This window comes from Arctopsyche grandis, chromosome 7, assembly GCF_051622035.1.
Source record: "Arctopsyche grandis isolate Sample6627 chromosome 7, ASM5162203v2, whole genome shotgun sequence".
Classification (NCBI taxonomy): domain Eukaryota; kingdom Metazoa; phylum Arthropoda; class Insecta; order Trichoptera; family Hydropsychidae; genus Arctopsyche; species Arctopsyche grandis.
The window spans coordinates 21,529,251-21,552,119 of NC_135361.1; the positions used below are offsets into that span (position 1 = coordinate 21,529,251).

The 22,869-nt window shown below is 33.3% G+C and overlaps 1 protein-coding gene across 1 annotated transcript in view; it reads right to left on the bottom strand.

Moving 5' to 3' along the window:
* Dys (Dystrophin) overlaps positions 1-22,869 on the bottom strand; it is a 580,264-nt gene that overhangs the window by 114,887 nt on the left and 442,508 nt on the right. Inside the window, exon 39 of the mRNA XM_077434849.1 lies at positions 22,665-22,837. Coding sequence (XP_077290975.1) covers positions 22,665-22,837 — 173 coding nt within the window. The remainder of the gene's footprint in view (positions 1-22,664; positions 22,838-22,869) is intronic.

A 22,869-nucleotide genomic window follows, 5' to 3' on the forward strand; every position in this document is an offset into this window, starting at 1 on the left:
ATTGTTATTTGAAGAGAATTCTATCTTGAATAATTCAAATAAAATTAATAAAAAATGAAATTAAATATTATACGATCCCTATTTCACAGATGAGTTCATATAATGTTGATATAAATAAATATTTATACAGTTTTACGGATACCAATGTAATAGACTATCTACAGATAGATATAAACTCACTGTAGAAGTGTAAATACATATGTTTGTACAATCCACAGAAGGAATAATATCCACAAAAAGAATTTGTTTGTAAAGACGAGATGGGCATTCTTTGTTTTGATTTCATATTTATATTATTATCAATTGGCTTCTCAATTTATATATTTTCAAAACAATCAATACTGATTTAAATTTACAATTTTGTACTTCGTTATAAAACAAAACTGTAAATCAATACGAAATATAATATTTAAGTAATAGAAGTGGATTATATCTCGATAGAGTTGACCTCGCATTCGAAACATGCCAGAATATTAACAACAGTGATAGAGCGAAATATATGTACATATGTATGTATATAACTACATAATTAAATCCCGATAGAATTCGAAACTTATTACTCGAATTCCCGAATGTTTTCAAGTAATAGTGTGGTTGTAAATATACATATGTATGTACATAGTCGATAGTAAAATTTTAAAGATATTAAATCAAGATTGGCTCATAAAATACCCATTTTCTTTTATGCATAACATGAAAATAAATTCAAATGGACTTTATATTTATGTAAATGTGTAGGTGTACATAAACGTACAATACAAACAATCAGATATTTTATCAGATTTATTTGTTTTAGATGCTGAAACAATTATTTCCATAGGGTAGCAATTTATGTAAATTACACCTTAAACTCTTTACAACATGTAAATCATTCTTGATAACCAAATCGCTCAAAATTTAAAACACATTATTCACAAAAATGTTTTTTCGCTTTGGCAATACACATTTAACATAACAAAATTAACCAAATTTATTGTAAACACTGCAATGAATGCATCCGAAGGGGTATTTATTCAATTCGAGTTGGATCAACATTTAAAAAAAAAATCCGCATTAGTCGAGTGACAAATAAAACTGGAGCTTCCTCTTTATTCATCCGCGGAAACGGAAACGCAGAGGGCAAACGGACCATAGCGCAGAAGGATGGTATACATACATACATACATATAACATGATAGGAGAGAGAGAGAGATAGAAGGAAAGGGAATGAGTTGCGAGGAGGACCAGGGGGTTTGGCTTTTAATTAAGCCCTCGCCCTCGACGAAGGAATGTGAAGATTTAAATTTTGACAAAATATTGAATTCATTGTTGTGCGCGAGAGTTTCATTTGCATAATAAAAGAGATGGGGAGCGCCGCCCTGGCTCCGAATGTAAAATTTATGACCCCGCGGCCGAGTCACAGCTGTTTTTGCAAAAAACAAAAACTAATAACCGATCCTGCAATCTCGGCGGCGAAATCTTCAAACTCGTTTACATTTGCCTCCCCTTCTCTCACGCCCTATTCCCGTCCTTCCTAGTGCCGCCCTAAGAACGAGAGGTGAGCCGCCCTCGCACGCCCCTGAACACCCTCGAATATATATTATGATGGATCGCCCCGCGGACGAAGGAATAAAATAAATAAACAAAAGTTTGTTTTTGGGTGCGTAATTTATGTACTGATAATGCTACGAATGAAGGAGAATAAATACAATTGTTTTTATTTTAGTACATATGTCTAATATAATAAAAATAAAGAGCAAACACACACACACACACACACAATCGAAGCAATTTCTAAATTGTAGTAAGTGAGTACTTAGATACATTTATTAGAGTCGTTTGTCGCGCTGCCGTGACGTTTCGTGATTAATTGGACGATTGAAACGATTTATTATTTCAGGTATGATCAAAAAGTTCGGAGAGGCTCGAGTTTTGGCGACGCACTCTGGTATAAAGGTTGATTTATGGCTGACGATAAATTTCGTAAAATGAAAGAGATGATGATAATGGGCAAGGCTTTTCATTTTTTGGGAGTAAAATTGTATGAACACAGTCATTCGTTGTATCGAAGCTACTTTCGAATTGTAATTTCAAAAATTTAATAGGAACAATAAGAAAATTTAAGCGATAATTTTAAATTCATAGATGATAAGAGTTTGAAAACGTTTAATAATGTGTAGAGCATTATCAAATAAAGTGAAATTCAGTGCAGTTTCCATACGTATTTTTTTAAATTAGAAAGTAAATACATATGTACATATGTACAGACATACAAAGTTGATTTATGAAAAATGAAAATACACACATACATACTATGTATGTATGTATTCGAGGAAAAAACAAAACTCAAATGTTGAATAGGAGATATTCAAATAATCTTCTTGTTGATTTTCGGATATCATTATCTGAAATAGTTGGAAATATTTACTCAGAAGTTATTTAATTTGAATAACCCATCTCAATACAGAATTCGCAAAATTTACAATTGAAAACATTATACAATACGACCAATGAGAAATAACTTTTGAGAAGTTTCAAACAAAATATTCATCCTACGTAAATAAAAATCATTCTCACTATTCATCCTACGTAATTAAAAGCAATTCCCACACAACAAGAGACACAAACATTCAAGGATGTGTTCAAAATACTTCATACGTACATACTTATGCTAAGTCACACGTTAATCAATACATGCAGAAAATTACAGCAAGTGCATACTAAAAATATATTCTAAAACACATACATACATATGTACAAGACTACGCGAGGTACTTAAATATAAACCAATTGAAATGATTCAGCACGTTTATATAGCGAAAATATTTTCAAGTTTCATTCGCCGCACTATCAAACTCACAGTAATGAAAAAAGCACTTTAAATATTAGACAAAACAAAACAATACACAAAAAGAAAGTAAAAAAATAATGACGAACGAAACAGCCTGGATGCAAAATAATTGAAATGGATGAAAATGAAGTGTATGAAAAAAAACAACAAAAAAATCTCAAAAACAAATAAAAATAAACGCAGGATAGCGAACCGCATAGTGCACGACGACGACGACGCGACGAGAACAAAGGGGGACCCGGCAACAATAAACGAGAAAGAATTGCATCATCCGGTGCATTAATTAACCCTGGCGCAACGGAAACCGAAACTTTAATTAAACGCGGCCGAAAAGAGCCTTACAAATGGGAGTCGGCCCGAAACTAGCAGGGCCGAACCGACCGGACCGGTCGACGGGAGCCTGTCCGGATTTATTTCGTCCCAGTCGCGGTCCATTTCCTTCTGTGGGGGTCGGTCGCATTTCCCGGTTTACAGAATATCCGCGAAAAGCTGGCCCAAGACAAATAAAACACGACGCATAGGTACGGCACGGCACAGTTTCGTTTTTCAATGCCGGATTTTTTTTTTTTTTTGCTTTTCCGTATTAAATTTTTCAATAGGGCAACGCCGAAAGCCGGAAATGGGCCAAACATGGACAGACACATGCCATTATTTCATCCATACGGATGATTTTTTTTTTAATAAAAAATACATAGGTATACACATAAGTTTATAATTGCGATATGATAATGTGGATGAGGGTAGAGAGAGCCTAAGAGCTTTTGGGTTGTGCTCAGGGTACGCATATTAATAATTTTAATGTCATTTCATAAAATACAGAAAATTGAAAATTGTTCCACGGAGAATACGGACGACAGCTTTCATTAAAATTTTACTAATTTTTAACATTATATGACTTTATAGTTAAATACTGCAATACATATTATATATATGTACATTACTATAATACAAATAAAAACATGAATTGAAAGGGATTGAGAGTTGTAGTTATGTATTATAAAAACACATATGTATATATCTAATTGACAATTCAATTTAATAAATAAAAATATTATAGAAACAATTTAAATGGGCCGTTTGGGAAATTTAATATGTGTAAATATCCTTGATGAAACGGAGTTTTCCCGGCAAATAAATGATATTTAGCAACTGATATTTTAAAAGTGCTATCGGAGATGATAATTATATTCGACAAAACCTTGCTCTGATATTATTAATAAAATAAGTTGAGTATAAGGAGACACAAACCCTCTTCTAAGAAGAATGTGGCTCCTCATTAATAAAAATTTGATGAGCATTGTAAGATGGGCAGGCCGTGTAGCAAGAAAGGAAATAACACAGAGCCCTGCGCTAAGGAGAGTTCTGGACCTTAGACCAGATATGGTCACAAGTCAATGGGAAGACCGTTACGGTGAATAGACTGTAGCATATAATGATGATCAGTGCATCTATGTAATTGCATGTTTTTGAACCACGATCAGATGAAGATGGAGAAAAGCTTCAACACGCTCAGGACTATAAAGTTCGTCCTTCGAGCTACAAGTCAAAGCTCTTTTTAATTTAATAATTTTTTTTGGTATACACGTATTACATAAATATGTAACTTTATTGTATGGTAACATTCAATACGAGGCATGCAAAAAATAAATTAAATGTCATTTCATCAAAGTACGAGTATTAATAAACACATGAATTTTAAAATACAATACCAGTACAAAAGGTTAATAGCATACATCATTAGGGAAAGGCTAAATGCAAACTTAACCTTAAAATAGCATCTAAGACACACGGAGAATATGTTTCAATTCGAAAACATGTACAATAATAAAAATAATAAGATTATCTACATGTGTATGAATACAAAAAAATAATCTTCAAACGGCATGTATTCAAATAGAATATGCATACATGTGCGATGATGAAATCCGAATATGTAAAGGTCTTTGTACTTGATAATAATAATACCGCCATAACGACGTGCTTACAATGCGTAGTAAGCTTTGTGGAGAAATTTAACTTCTTGTCGAAGTAACTCGACTGAGATTCGTTAATGAACTAAGCAAACCTTACCTACACATTATCGGAGGACTTTGCGTCGGCGAATCGATGTGCGAAATTGTTAGAGCGCGAGAGATTTAGATAATAAACTTAAATGCGAAACAACTATCGCACAATGCCAAACATAGGTACGCAATATACACATCGGAACGGGGATGATCAATTTATCGATAGTGCATAAGAAAATTGCCAACTCGAACGAGGTGACTTATCAAGCGAAACGCCCACAATTTAAATTATAAACGTGCCAACGGATTACATACATATATTGGCGAAAGTGACTGTCAAATTTACAGCATAAGTTTTTAAACTTTACAAATTCAACATAACCACATATGTACATGTACGGCCGTGGAAAAATGTATTAGGCCACTCGTGAAAAATGATTTCAAACTAAAATACTTTAGAATTTTGAAACAGCCATTACCTGCATCGCATCTCACTAGGAATTCCTCTATTGTTTAAACATTCTTTCTCCTCCTTGGGTAAATTATTATTAAAAAAAAAACGAAATTGTCCATTAGTAATTTGCTATTTAATAATAATAAATAAATCAATTTGACGCAAATTAGTGTTACAAGAGAAGTGGTTTTGTCGGGTCGTTTTTATCCTTGCCATTTCTATTTGTGAGTGAGATTGTGAGATTGGTTCTATAAAAATCGATCGAAAACGGGAAGAATAATGAAGGGAACACTGTGTCAAGATCTTATTTTAACGACTATGTTTTTAAAAGTCCCAAAAACGAACCTTCTAAGCGACTTGGAGAAGTAAAAAAGGAATAAAATATAAAATTTTGTAAGAAAGCTTCAGACGAAAGCTGGATTATGGGGTATCAAATCCAGAAAGTATCCGTGGCTCTCTGAGATAAACATAAAAAAGGCTCGAGTGGGCGAAAAAATACAAGAATTGGATCATAGATGACTGGTCCAAAGCTATCTAGTCTGGTGAAACCAATATTGAGGCGATTTTCACAATGGCTTGAAATATTTTTTTAAGGAAAACATAGGGGTAAACAATAGATAAATTCCTAGAAAGATGCGATGCAATGTAGTTCTATCTTAAAAACCCGAGTATTTTCGGTTAAAACCATTTTTTATAACTGGCCTAATACATTTTTCCACGGATTTATAGTCAGAAGTATAAATGTACACCGACATAAAACCAATAAAATGGCTGCAAACCACTTCACACTCTACACAAATCTATGGTGTAAATTGAGCACATATCACGTGTGATCTAATTAGCATGTCAATTGTATGACAAACATTACAGAATTGATTTGTAAACATCCGTACATATCCAAACATAATACGCATACAAACAACATCACCTACATATGTATAATATACCTATCCCGATCGCCATTTTGGTGTCGTCCATCGTTGAAAAATAAAAAGTGAGGCACTCCATCATTCGCTCGAGTCTATAAAGACGATCGTTTCAATATATTAATCGTCGGCCATATTAATAATGGCCTTGCGCCCGCTTAATATTCGGGGGATGTGAACCGCCACATGGCGCTCGCAGACGATTTATGTTCGGCCAACATGGCGGCCGCGGTCATTCCGCCATCTTGCCAATATGGCGGACGGTCAGCGAGCGCGATAAGTGCGAGCCGCCGTTATCACGAAGCGCACGGCTAGAAGATGCACCGTCGAATGCAGCCTCCGGGGTACGTGACTGAACAAACAAACTGACTCTAATTCTACACACATATTCAGTTTATCTAACTGTTCAGTATTGTTAAAAATTCAATAATGCATAGCTTACGGGCTAATTGCGTTTATAAGCGATTGCTAACGTACAAGTTGATGGGTTTGGGGTTCAAATCAAAAATCGAAAAATTTATTCGATTTTCTTGATGATTATAAAATATAGATGTGACAATGTCTTCAGCTTATATCTGACAATAATTACATACGTGTCGCGAATTATTTGGTAACTAGCATTTTTTCAAAATCCATTTTTTTTGTAGAATAACGTGTTACGTGGATACGTTAATCGTCCCCTTTTTATAGATATGTATCACTCTTGTTACTACTGGAAAGCCAACGTTACCTTTGGATTTTTGCGCGCGCTCAGTGGAATAACGTGGTTTCAAGTATCAAAATGTTTTGAGAGGTGCCCGTTCTTTCTGCTAGTGCACATGTTCATACTTTATCTATGTACGTAGTAAAATAGATGTCGTTTTGTGATAATGCGAAAATTCAAACTCAGAATCGATCACTGATCCGTTTTCAAGATCTAGGAAAAATGTGTGTGTGTGTGTGTCGGTGTGTATTAGCATGTATGTACATATATGTATTTTGAGGATTTTTTGAACACCGTTCGTCCAATCGAACTGAAACTTAGTATCAGTTACTGAAATTCTTAACAATACTTATTTTCAAATTTTTTAGTTGATCGGAAATGGTACCTCCAATTATAGGTGTTCTCTTTTTTTAGTTGTTTCCAATAATTTTTGATTTTTAAACAAAACGTGTGTATCTTTGTAAAATGTATGTTTTGATTTAAAAATAAAACAATTAAAATATCAACACACTGAATAAAAAAATGTTTTTTTCTTTAATACTGTAAAATACAACTTTTGTTAGTTATCACCTCATTCGCAGCACGTATTCATTATTGTTGAAACGGTTCCATACAAAATTGACACTATGAAAAATCAAAAAATTATAATCAATTTTCACATTCTATACTTTTCAGCAAATAACTAGAAATACTTCATAAAAATTTAACTATACCTGTTCATTACAAACGTTTGTAATGAACAGGTATAGTTAAATCGTTTATATATAGTATAGTATATAGTTAATAAATAGATAAAGCAGTACGTATGCAATTCAAGAACTGATAATGTATTTTTTGCAATCTTCGTTAGATGCAAAATACGTCATAGATGCTAGTTTGACGTATGCTCCGTATAAAACAACAATGAACCGTATAAAACAACATTAAAAAATACAAATGATAGATAAATTGATTGACTCGAAATGTTTCATTTATCGTTATGGCGACGACTAAAAATGAATCAATTCCAATTTCAAATCCGTTAGTAGTCAACATGCAATATGTATAATACTAGTATTTATAAAATTTATCGAATCGTACCAGGTGAACGGGCAGGGATCGAAACCCTCATAGGATATTACCTGGAGGGTCTACCGAACGTGCATATTAAATCTATGAGATTATTACTACTACCAGACCGTCGGAGAAATATTAGCGAGGACTATTATCCGATCAAGGATCGCGATAGGTACGAGATATGAACATATATATATGTACATATATACATATGTATTTTTAAAATAAACTTTTATTCGACTTAGAATTGTGGGTACCTGTGCGTTACTACCGGTCAATAATAACGAACGGCCGATTTGGCCGGATGCAACATTTTTCAGGAAGTACACGTAGTTATATTTATGACTATGCTCATCGTCGTACTCCTTCCGTTCCTGATTGGCTCTGTCTATATACCGAATCAAGTAAATCAACGAAATGGCTCGGTGATAGTTATTGATATATTCCAGACACAAAAAATACTCGAAACGATATCAAACACGTAAAGGAAACAAGCTCTTTTTACATCTGTACAAGGTTTATTTAAGTTTCATTTCGTTACTAGTGTAAATAGAGATATATGTATGTATGTACATACATATATGTATATAAGTATTTAAATACATATGTTGTTGATTAAGCTAAAAAAGTGTAGTTGGTTAATTTATGGAATCATCGAAATGGTTTCGGTTCATATAACATTCCATCATACAAAGAAAAAATACGGGTGGATTTCGTGAAAACCGACAATCTTGCAAAATTTGAGAGGAGTATATGTAGAAGTATAAAATGAGCAAACCACAATAATTTTGAACGAAGCAAAAAATGCACAATGCATGTAGTCGGGAGACTTAAACGCGCACACGCACCCCCTCTGTAATAAAGGGTTTAAGAAAAGGAAAATTCCACTCAAAGAGTCCTGAGCCGTAAGATTTGAGAAGACCCTGGCGAAATAAAGGGTATAAATCCGCAATGAAACAATAGTCGGAGAAACTGAAGCGGACTGGACGAAATTGGGCGAAACCGCGCGGCCTGAGCATAATTGGACCATTTAACCGGAGATAAGTTGAAAAACCCTCAACGGAGACTTTTTGTCTTTGATCCTGGGACGTTTTCCACAGTTGACGTTATGAATACCAATTTTTAGAGAGAAGACCGCTCTTTAATTAAGAATTTTATAACGCGACCATTCGTTTTTTGTTATATACCTCTGCATATATGTATATCTACGGATATATGTACACACATACAAAATTGAGATTGAAACGAATTAAATTTATTCTCTGTGAATTTCGACGAGTTTGATACCAGCGGCTACTACGCACATGCGGGTCGCGCAAAGAAGTGTTCGTGGGGAAAAAAAGGGATACGGATATCGGTCGGGATGGTAAAAAAGGATGACGTTTATATCACGAGATACAAACGGAAGCGAATGCAAAAACAGTGTTTTTTGCTGAAAACACGCGCGTTTACCGTGCGGGCGTTAAAAGTATTGCCCGGTGCGAAAAAAGGACCCGGGAAAAATAAAAACAAAAAATATATGCTGATACGTGAGAATATTTCGGAAAAAGTAAGGTACACGTTTGCAAGGTTAAATGAGGGCTAACATAATAGAAAACGTAGGCGAACGCAACATTGGAATATTTATGTACATACATATTTCTAAAAGGTACTTCTACAAGTTAAAAGTGTCAGTAAAAATATTCAAAGAAATCAAACTTAATGAGATTAAATTTATACGAAAGAATGAAATAATATAACTTACTGTTAAAAATAAAATATTGTGTATATTAAAAAAAATATCGTGAAAAAGTGAAAATCAAAATCCAAGAAACATTTACATACCAACATATGATTGTATGTATGTGTATGTGGAATAGATATTTACATAAAAATATGTAAAAAAAAATCCGATGTTTCAATATTCGAGTTGTATCTGTTCAACATGTAGCATTGATTTTTTATGCATGCAAATTTTGAAATTGGAAACCAGATACAACACTTAACTCACTTTATAATAATGTAACTTGATTAACACGTTAAAACAACACGAAAATACACAAAAATTTTCAATTCAACCAAGAGCTTATACCAATATAAAATACTATTTATTTTCAATTCATTTAAATACGATTGTATGTATATGTATATGTCGATAAATATAAAGTTAATACAAATTACATAGTTCAATAATTCACAATGTATTATAGTAGAATTCCACTATGTATTATATATTGTAATAACACGATCCTCAACATCGAATAAACAGAAAATACCTAAGAAAAGGGACGAGAAAACGGTATACTAACAAGATATGCAGAGAGAAGACGAATTATACGATACATCAACCGTGTCAGAAAGCACAACTATCCAAACGAACGGACCGATGCGAACATTTATATCAATTTACGCAAAATTCAAACAACAATTTAAACACAATAAAACATCCGTTAAATGACCTCTAAAAGAAAAGAGAAAAAAAAACACGAACGAACGTTAAATCAGGTTAAAACGAGAGGGGCTTGCTTTAAGGGCGAAGTGAACTTTTATGTTTCGTAGTAGCTCCAATAGAATATCAATTTGGCCATTTTATATACGGGGAGGGGGGGGGGGCTCCAACCGTTTCATAACATCAATAAATCAAGCCGATGAAGATGTTTCTCCTTCTTTTCTTCGCGACCATCTCCCGCCCACCTTCCGGTTCAGTAAGCCTGCTTTTTACGCGGACGCGGATCGCTTTTTGCCGCCACTTTAACGGTAGCAAGTAATAGGCAGATTTTCCCTTAAGATTCAATCCCCTTACGAGCAAATGTTACAAGCAAAAAGCGACTCGGTGCGTAGAATTTAATATTATTGCGAATGCGAGCCCCGAAACAAATTACTTCCGACAAAACGACAATCGGTAATTAATTCACACGCGCAAAAACATCATAATTAAATAAGCAATTTTGAGAGAGTTATATAAAAACATTTACGTCGTTTAAAATTGAGATTGGATTAAACTACACAATTCTTGTTAGTTGATTTTTTGGGCATATTTTCTCAAAATCTTAGCAACGACGATTTTGTTCAATACAATCTACTATACCTACATATGTATGTATGTACATATATATATTTCAAATGCAATACTGAAAGCCTGCAACAGATCTGCATGCTTATTTCTAGATTTGCCTTTTATAAAAATATACAGTATTAAAATTAAAGCCACTAAATTGCCACTATTGGTCAGAGTCAAAATTTTCTGAAAAAGTTGAACTCATTTTTTTAACCCATTCGACTAGTATACATAATGTAATAGCAAACACGTATCAAGAATAATTCAGAATATTTGATTTACTTACATAGATATATACCAGGAAAGCTTAACAGGTAAGCCCCAATGCGCCTTCCCAGATAATTACAAACATTGCAGGATTTTTTATTACATAAATAGCTGAACTTTGAGATGCCGAAGAACACGAAATTAACTATTAATGAATCCATATAAACATCTATGCATTTACACTTGTACGTAGATAAATCAAATTCAGATATTGGTGACGTAGTGGGTAGGAAGGTTTTTTACAATTTGATGGAGGAACCGTTTCAAGGATGAAATCAGATAAGTGAGACCAGACTTGGAGTCAAATATCCAAGTCTGACCAGCAGAATTAAAGATTAGCACGGGATTGAACCCGGTAGTCTCTCGGTGCTTAGCACAAACCCAACCACCGAGCCATACTGCTGACTTAATAATAATATTCCAACATTAATAATTAACTAAGGTCATTAAATCAAGCACTAAAAACTACGTAGGAGTAAGTAACCAAACTATCACATTTCAGCGATTCATTTTCCAAGGGTAGGTAGATGAAAGCATCGAGTAAAATAATACGCAATTTTCCTAAATAATACGAAGTCTAATTCGACGTCGCTTTTCAATTAATAAAACGAGCGAATTAAAGGCAAGAAAGACAACACCGAGATATAAAATATGTAATGGGCAACGTCGTCGAAAACAAAAACGAACACATACCGAAAAACAGTTCTGAAACGAGCCAAAGTAAATTATTCAAAGTTGTACACAAATGTACATACATGTATGTATATATTATACATATGTATAATATGTATGTAGGTCTGAAACGCCCTAATACCCGAAATGCGGTCTAGAAATTCGAATTGTAACGGGATACGCGCATTACCGCGTGTGTGCGCGCGGCTAAAACCCTTTTCTCCCTTCACAACCGTTGATAATAATATGCCAGTGGCGCACAATATCCACACGCGACCCGCGGTCCCTCGCTAATGACAACAGAAATTTATACATAATTTTTTGCAAGAATAAAATTGGCAAATAAAACCGGCCCAGAAAATTGTTTCGAAATAATTGCTCCAAGGCAAGTGTTTTTTGGAAAAGTCAATTAATTGAAATTTCTTTCAAATGTATCTTTGGATTGAGTTGAAATAGTCTAGTATACCTATTATGATATATATTCTATCAACACTAGAAAAATTGATTCCGAGACAAAAATTAATTTCACACCAGAACGATGCGATGCTTAAAAACAAACATTGAACAATGAAAACTCGCGATTTGTATTTAATAATAAACACAAAAACAAGTTGAAATAACGTGCACTTTTATTTTCACATGGTACACAAATTTAAACAATAATTTTCTCACTTGAAATTAAATTGTGGGAAACTGTTTGATAATAGAAAAATTCATCGCCCCTACCATTTTCAAAACTTTAGCAATAGCTAAATTAAAAAAAAACTGTTTATTTAATAATGTTTCGTAAAAAAGATAAAAAAAGATATTTAAATTTCGTAAAAAAGATATTGAACATCTAAAGAAAATGTACAATATTTTCAAAATACGTATTTCTTTTTCTCAACCTTACAAATGTACATTTGTACATTTATGATTGCTAAAAAGACTTAAATCAGTAGCATAAATCAATGGTTAGCGAGAAATCCTTTCAACTGTGTGGTCACGGGATCAATTCCTGGCTGTGCCGCTAGCCAAACCAGATATGTGACTCCAAGGTCGATAGTTTCCTTTCAGAGTTTTTCAATATGTCTGATTTAATTGAAGAAGTTCCAAAAAATTAGCAACCCTGTCATATTTTCTGCAAAATTCGAGTTAGCAACATCTCGAATTGCTGATTTCTAAAATGCTCGAAAATTCTAAAATATCCCCATAGATGTATGTCTCTATGATTATTAATAGATGTTTGTAAATGGCCTTAAATTATACCTACAGTACTAATGTACAATGTTTGACAGTAGATGTCGTGTAAAAATAAAAATAAATGGGTGTATCCGTATAAATGAATTGAAAAATCTATAAAAATATCTTAGAATTATTAGAACGGATTGAAAGCAAATATGTTTAAAAAATAAATAAAATCGCATTCAACATTCGATTGCAATTCATAGACGCAAGAATTTTTATTCAAATTGTGTTTATTTGGAATAACGAAAAGAAATCGAAAGACAAAGTCATGATTTATATTTTGAACATAACAAAAAAAAAGTGAGTGAAATAAAGTAATGATAATTGAGACTGCATAGTTTGTGGGACAGACATACACAGATAGACAAAAAAATTGAACCCAAGAAGACAGATTTAATTTTGTAAAGATAGTCATTGAATGCTAGGCAGTCAAATAAAATTTTAGGAATATTTATAAAACGCATAAAAAATAATCTTAGACACGTTCCCTTTCAAACAGTACAATACAACCATTACATACACTACAAACAACGGCTTTGAGAAAATTTCCGGCATCATTACGGGCATCTACGCCACACACGAAGACACAGATACATTTCCAACGCTAATAAATGTGCCGAGAAGGCAACGCAACAACTTTATACCGGTACGTTTGGGTTTCGGCTTCATTACGGCCATTCGTTTCGAAAGAGTATGGGGTTTTCTCCACCTGGTGAGCCGCGAAACGTCTCGCGATAAAAGCAAGCATTTTATTGGTTGGCCGTTACTTTTCGCAGATTCGACGCTGGAAAATATTCGACGCGTATAAAATCAAATAAAAAAAAAAATATATATATATATATATATATATATATATATATATATATATATATATATATATATATATATATATATAAAACACGCATACAGTATAGATATTGCAGAGACGAGATGGTCCCTCAACAGGACGGATTAAATGCGACGAGGATTTAAATCCAGCAAGGAGACGTAATTACAACGTGTCTGCGGGGCGAATTTACTCGCTGATTAAATGTTGTAAGTGGTGTTAGCGCAAATTGCGAAAAACGTGTCGAATTTCGCGGGAAATTTAAGCGGAAACTGGATAAGTGCAGAATATTACATCGTAATATGTATACATGTACAAGCGAAGTGCTTCCGCTACGTTGAAACCGAATAAACAATACATAATTTTATTTTATTTTTATTTTTAATTTATACCTTCCTGGCCAGAAACATTGTACATTTGGTACAAGTGTTATTAGTATTATAAAAAGTAAATATGTACATATCAATTAATACCCACAGAGACATCGATGGTAAATTTTGTAAAATTGCAGCATTGTTTAAACAATTCAGCGAAATTCAGTAAATACATATCAATTAACATCCACAGAGACATTTATGGTAAAATTTGTAAATTTTCAGCATTTTATACAATTCAACGATATTCGGGATTGCTGAGAAAATAGGTAAGGTTGCCAATTTGTTTGAATCTTTTCAATGACAATCAGATAAATTGGCAAACTCTGATAAGAAACGAACGACGAGGAGTCACATCCAAGGTCTGGCCAGCAGAAACCAGTGGGATTAGAAACCATGATAACTTTGTTTAAAGCATTATATGCTGGCTGCAATATTCTGCTGGCTGATGAACACAATTTAAAGATACGTGGCGGAAAGAAACCCATTCAAATATGACATTTTATATATTATACAATAACTCTACACTTTTAATATCAACTTTTATTTCTAAAAAGGAATACGTATTACGTAATACGTAACATTAAAATAAAATCTAAGGAAGAAAAAAAAATAAGCGCAATCTACTGAATACATATATCAGAAGCAACAATTAATTTCCACGCGAGCCAGAACTACTCGGTCGTATTTCATAAGCGGAAACGGCAGTGTGCCGCACTGAACGGGTAAACCGTCCCATTAAATCAGCGGCGCTCAAATTGTCCGTAGCCCCGCCATATCGTATACATTATCCTAAAAGCCCTAATAAATAAAATAATCCGATTCCGCCCCGTCAAACGACAATAGATCCCCGCTAAAGATAAGCGACAAAAATCCGCCCGAAAGATTTCAAAGATAGCCTCCGAAGCACCTGCAATTAATCAAAACACAATATAAATTCAGCAATTATATACAGCGGGAGTGAAGAAAAATATACACTTAAAAAAAAACGGGGTGAACTCGGGAATTATTTAGCTTATCTGTGAGACGGTGGGTAGCGACGAGACAATGGTCGAATAATTAATTTACAGTGCTGATTAAAAAGAAGCGGCGTTTAGAGAAAGTTGGGGGGGGGGGGGGGGTGGAGAAATGGTGAGAAAAAGTTTGGCAACCGCTGGTCGGTCCCCGTAGGCTGCTGTAATTAAGGTGAGGTCCGCGGGCAAGCGAACCGGCAAACGAACCAAGCTTCTCTGGCGCAAACTTCATATTTCATACCCGAGATTACAGCCGCGGCGCTAATAGGGTTAAATTTAATGCGTTATTATTGCGTTAGAGCTAATGGGCGCCAACGTCTATGAAAATCGCAATATTTCGACAGGGGCCGCCCTTTCAATTTCGACGCCTGAATTTATATATATAGAGGGGGGGGGGGGGCGCCTTGACGGGCTCGCGTTAAAAATGACGGCCGCATTTTTCACGAGGCCTTATGAAAACGACCATCGCGGAAAACCGCCTTGCTGACGACCCACTTTTTCCCTTTTCCCTTTTTATTATTGTTGTATTATGTTTTACGCTTTTTCTTGTTTCGAGACGAATCTTTCGGCGAGATTTACGGACGATACGAATCTATGCATACATATGTGGTATGTGCATATATTAATTTTAAATGTCTTAAAAATTACTACCCATCTAATATATAATTTGGAAAGAGCCTTGTATATATGTATGTATGTATGCCCTAAGGCTCCGCCCCTTAGGTGGCACGGACGCCGGGGGTGTACATATATTTTTTTATAAGAGACTTTATTACATATATTTGTTTGTTCGTGACAGTCAATTTAATAAAAAAAACAAATGAGTATTCAAATAAATTTATATAAAATAAAACTATTCAAATAAATTTAATAAAATCATGACTGTTATACATATTAGCCATGTTTAAGCGGTATATATTAATATCTAGCGAAGTCGGGTAAAACCACTAATATTTACTAAATAAACGTGCATACATTTATATGAATAATAAAATCGATTGGAATGATAAATAGAGCCAGCCGTCTTTTCTTGAATAAAGAAAACCAAAAATTTTTGGCAATTTTTGGTCAATTGCCTCAAAAATCGGAAATTTTAAATGTCATTAAAATCTTTTTTACACATGTTTATATTATAATAATACCCGGGATATTCCACAGCTTACTAATTACAATTAATAAAACTTTCATAAAAATAAATATTTCTTGTTAATTCGGAAATGTTCAAGTGTTTTTGTCATATAGATAAAGGCAGACTGTAATAAAATTGCTTATACATATAGTACATGTGTATGAATTTAAGCTTAATGGTAATAATGTATCTGTTGTTTGAAGCTTGTTATGAACTGTTATGAAAATGTTATATATACAGAATACATTTATTATAATGAAACAATACAATAAATTGCAAAGTATTCAAGTAAATGACTCAAAATTTACTTTAGTCTTGGAATAATTGCTGCCTCATACATGCAAAATAATCGGATATTTATATCACCAGAGTTAGCGCGTCTTAACTATTTACATACATAATAACCGAAGATTAAACTTTTCAAAAAGGCAAACACAAATCCATTTTTGTAATCCTCACAATAAAAACATTTCTTGAAGAAGTATGTACAATCTGAAATGTAAGTAAGGTATTCAGTAGGTCTACCGAAGCATCGGCCACAGATCTAACATGACTACGTAAAAAGAATTTTAATGGAAGCTGTCAACAACACGACGCTGAAACTTACGCAAAATCAGTTACGGCCATTTCATTTTCTTAAAGCAAACATTGTACCAACCAGCGTCTTATAAAATAAATAAAATAAAAAATAACGATCCCTCGACTTCACACAGAGCGTCAAATTCTCATGCATAAAACAACCCTCACTTTCTTCCATGCGAAAATATTAAAACATAAAAAATTAAACCTGCGTAAAACGCGACCTGTCGAACTAAAAGTAAAAAGGAGACATTTTACCGGCACGTAAAATACGACAAGAGACTATATTAAAAATTCATATTTACATACATATGCCTGGAAACGAGCGGCACTCGGTGTCCTTTGAAAAAACAAAATAGATAATATAATACATACACACACACGTTGGTTAGTCCCACAGGACAATACTAGTAGTGCAAGCAATTTAATCCATACACTGGCAAGTATTTCTCTAACGTCCCGAGGGCTGCACAACTCGAAATCCGCTATTTAGAGTCAAAATCTTCCTATTTTATATATGTACACACAAATATACCTACATACTCCTACGACCGTTTATATGCATGTAAAATGTGTACGCTTTCATAATAACGATATAAGTTAAGAGAATATTCAAATAATACGGGTTTAGGGGCTTCATTTAGTTACTTTGACACAGTAATACCGACGCGAAACGAATACGGCCTACGGAATACTTAATGTTCAAATTATACAATATACACATGTACATACATACATATGCACATACCTACATTTGAGAATCCTACAACCCTTCCTTCTTACCCCTAGCAATTCATCGACACCAAATTCAAATTAATATTATTTTTTTCAGGCGACATCAAAGCCTGCATATTTATCAATGACTCAAGACACGCAGATAATTTGAACAAAGTGATAATCTGGGTCACAAATTGTGCGACACAGATATTGACACCATATACCGTGTGCGGCCGTACCCGTCCCAGGGCGTTGCAGGTTCACAGCAACAGCAACAGCGAGAGGGCAACAGCGATGTGAGTGTGCGCACGTCATCAGTGGTCGTACGGTTCACTCAGCGCCGTCGTAAGGACCTGCTGATGGCGGCCGTGCGCGCCCGCCGCGGCATCACCACCAACGACATCAATATTCCAGGCCCGCCCACCACCCTATACGTAACGGATCACCTTACACCAACGAATAAATTATTATTGAAGCGAGCACGCCAATTGAAAACTGAATATAACTACGCCTACTTGTGGGTTAAAGATTGCAAGATCATGATTAGAAAAAGTGCGAGCTCCAATATCATACAAATCTCAAAAGAATCAGATCTTTGCAAAATCAAATGACTAAGTGCAATATTAAATTTTAATAACCTAATAATTATCTATGCATTTATTGTCTACTGGTCTGCATCACATATTATAATGTATGTGCAAACAATTATGTACGTATGGCTATATAATTTATTATTTTTATTATTACTATATAACTATGCTATTTACATATATTTTACTCATAAACTAAAAAAGGTACGAGTTCGTTTTTATATTTGTGTCCATGTATACCTTTGCATTTCAACTGGTATCACCAAGGATGGTTTGCTTAATAATTCCATATCTTTATCTGTGTATGCAGTTATGTGTATGTTTATATGCATATATCTATTTTCATTTATGCATATGGATATTTATATTTATATCAGTACGTGCTCTATCTACTTCCTTTTTTACAATGTCTTCTAATCGTCTTGTCATTTATTATCAAAATGTCAGAGGTCTCCGAACTAAATCTGACTCTTTTCTTCAAAATGTATTAGTTAATAATTATGATATTATCTGTCTATCAGAAACTTGGCTAAATGACTCATTCAATAATAGTGAGTTTTTTGATGCCAGATATCAGGTGTTTCGACGTGACAGAGATTATTCTCTTCATAACCAAATATTTGGTGGTGGTGTAATCATAGCTGTGAAAAATAATCTACCCTCTGTCATTCAAAACAATTGGTTAACTTCCACAGAAGACCTTTGGATTACTATTACCACTAAATTTTTTAAACTAAATATCTGTACTGTCTATATTCCTCCTGGTAATTCTCACCAAACTCTATTAGTTACCCATTTAAATAAAGTATCTGATCTAATAACCAATTATCCAGAGGATCGATTCATTTTACTCGGTGATTACAATCTTCCCACTATTGATTGGACAAAATACGACTCAAATCTGCATCTATTTCCTTCCAATTGTATTAATTTTTCTTCCCTTTCCTTTACTCAATTCTTATCTTATAATAAACTTTATCAATACAATTATTTGTCAAATACTAATAATCGTATTCTTGACCTAGCTATTAGTAGTTTCCCCTTATATATTTCTCGTGCTGACTCTACGCTAATCCATGAAGATTCTCATCATTTATCCTTTTGCATCTCAATAATTTACAACAAATCTTCACCCTTGAATTATAATTATAATAAAACTTTCCTCTTTAGAAAAGCTGACTATGCTACAATTATTCCAATTTTAAGCGATATCAATTGGAATTCACTTTTGTCCAATTTAAATATTGATTTAGCTTGTAAAAAATTTTACGATACCTTACAAAATATTATTGAATGCCACGTCCCTTTTACTCTTAAATCTAAGCGTACCAAATATCCCCCTTGGTTTACATCGTCTCTTATTAAAATTATAAAAGAAAAAAACAAATTCCATAAAAAATTTAAAATTTATTCAAATCCCTTAGATTATCAAAGTTTTTCACTATTAAGAGCTCGAATTAAAAAATATTCTTTAATCTGCTTTAGAAATTATATTTCTCTTATTCAAAATAATATTAAAACTAATCCCAAATCATTTTGGTCATATATAAATTCAAAAAAAAATACCTCCTCTTCATATCCTTCCGTAATGTATTATGGAAATAAGTCGGCTTCACATGGTTCTGAAATCTGTACCATTTTTGCTGACTATTTTGACTCCACTTTCAATAGTGATTCTACCATTAACCTTTCTATCTCTAATACAGATACTTCTTCTTGTAACTTATCTACTTTTCATTTTGACTTATCTACTGTACTCAGTCACATCAACTCTCTCAATGTTAATCTTGGTGCGGGTTGTGATGGTTTGCCTTCTTTTTTCCTTGTTAAATGTGCTGTCCCATTATCTCTTCCCATAACAATCCTTTTCAATCTTTCTATGTCGAACGGTAAATTTCCTGACTATTGGAAATTATCTTACATCACCCCTATTTTTAAAAAAGGTGATAAGAATCTTATTGAGAATTACCGTCCTATATCTAAACTATCTGTCATTAGTAAAATCTTTGAAAAAATTATCTATAATTTCCTTTTCTCCAATTTCAAAAACTACATTATACCTGAACAACATGGTTTTTTTAAGGGGAGATCGGTAGAGACTAACCTGCTTAATTTCACTAGTACTCTCACATCTTATATGGACAAACGAATCCAAATAGACGTCGTTTATACGGATTTCTCTAAAGCTTTTGATAAAATCAATCACAACCTTTTACTCAATAAACTTTGGTCCCTTGGAATCCGAGGAAATTTATTTCGTTGGATCTCTTCGTATATACTAAATCGTCACCAAATCATAATTCTCAATGGTTTTAGATCATCACTTAGACATATTCCTTCCGGTGTCCCACAAGGGTCGCATTTAGGTCCCTTATTCTTTTTACTCTATATTAATGATATCTCATACATCTTCAAACATTCCTTTATACTTCTTTACGCTGATGATTTAAAAATTTACAAACCTATATACACCATAGACGATTGTCATAAGATACAAGAAGATCTAGATAGATTCTCTATATATTGTTTAAATAATGATCTTTTTATTAATCTAGAAAAATGCTCTATTTTAAATTTCACTAGAAATAAGTCAATTATTACTAATCAATATCAATTAAATCATTCAATCCTTAACACGTCATCTTCTATTAAGGATCTTGGTGTAATACTCAATAATAAACTAGATTTCTCTGAACATATTTCTTTTATTACCAACAAAGCATTTAAATCTCTTGGATTCCTACTCCGCTCAACAAAACCCTTTAATGATCCTTATGTACTAAAATTACTTTATTTTTCCTTTGTAAGGTCTCACCTTGAATTTGCCTCAATTATCTGGTCACCTTTTTATTTATCCCATATTAATTGTATTAAGAAAGTTCAACTTAAATTTATTAAATCCTTACGCTACCTTTTTCCTACCTATACCCATTCTACTGTTTCCGACATTTTAAAAATCCTTTCTTTTAACAATCTTTCTGTCAGGCGACGACATTCTGATGCTATATTCTTCTTTAAGCTCATAAATGGTTTCCTTGATTGTTCTGATTTACTGAATAAGGTTAATTTCAGAATCCCAGTTCGATACCCTAGACGCGTTACACTCTTTTCACTTGATCCTTTCAATACTAATTCCCAAAAATATTTTTATCTGCAGCGCGTTTATCGTATGTTTAACGGAGAGCTGAATGAGGTTGATCTGTTTGGTATTTCCCTACATCAATTCAGGTCTAACATCAAGAGAATCTTGACCGATTGATTCATTTTTTCTTCTATTCTATTTTTCCAATATTTCCATTATTTTTATACTTTAGTTTAGTTATGTAATGTGCTATTTAATCATATTATAGCTTTCATTCCTTTCCATTTCATTTGTTTATTTTGTATTTACCTTTTTCATTTGTTTTTTATATTTGTAAATTTCAATTTCTTCTTATATTCTATCTTATAACCTTTTCCAAATATTTTAATACTATAGTTTAATTATGCAATGTACTACATATTTTGTCATGCCTTTATTCTTTACTTTTTAATTTGTTTTCCTTATATTTATCTTTTTCATTTTTGTAAAAATCTATTATTGGACTCGGGTGTTACATATATTATTTATTTACTTTTTGTGTTTTTTATACCTATCTCTGTACATCCTGTCTGTTGATTTTTCAATTAATAAAATAAAAAATAAAATAAAGTGAAGTTCTCAATCTCCATCAGGTTGGAGCAACTTTCATTGAAGAACATCAACTGTTCTTTGTTCGGAACATTTTCTAACCCGTTTATATACGTAGAAACATCCGAAGAAAATATCTAGAAAACATATTATATGATTTTTATGGAACTCAGATTTAAGTATTATATGATATTAATTGTAGAAATATCCGCATCTTCGTTAACAAAGACAAAATGTTCATCACACTATTGTACAATGTTGAATGATTGCTGCAATATGCATATTAGTCTTACATATAGATGATTCAAAAATACTGAAAGACGTAGCTATAATCTGGATCATAACATAAAAAAATATTGCCACTTGAAAATGCCAACTATTCGACTTATAGCAACGTACTTTTTTTTAAATAACTTGTTAGCCCAGAAGTTTACGTTGTGATCCTTAAAACAATTTTAAAGAAATGTTTGAAAAAAACAACTTTTAAAATAACTATTTTAAATAATGACTGTTTCACTGATGGAGATAAATACTGTACATATGTACTTAATGTACTATAAACCATATATGAAGTGTTTTAGTACAAACCTGATGGCCATACTCTTCGATTTGAGATGATTCCATCTCTGGTTCATCTCATCGAGACGTCTCTGCAGCATGACAGCATCCTCCTGAGACGACAGCGAGCCCAACAGCTTCCTTCCGGTTCCGTTGAGCGAAGTGTACACATCGCGATGCGTCTCAATCTCCGATTGCAGATCCTGTCGACAAAACACAAAACAAAATACAATTA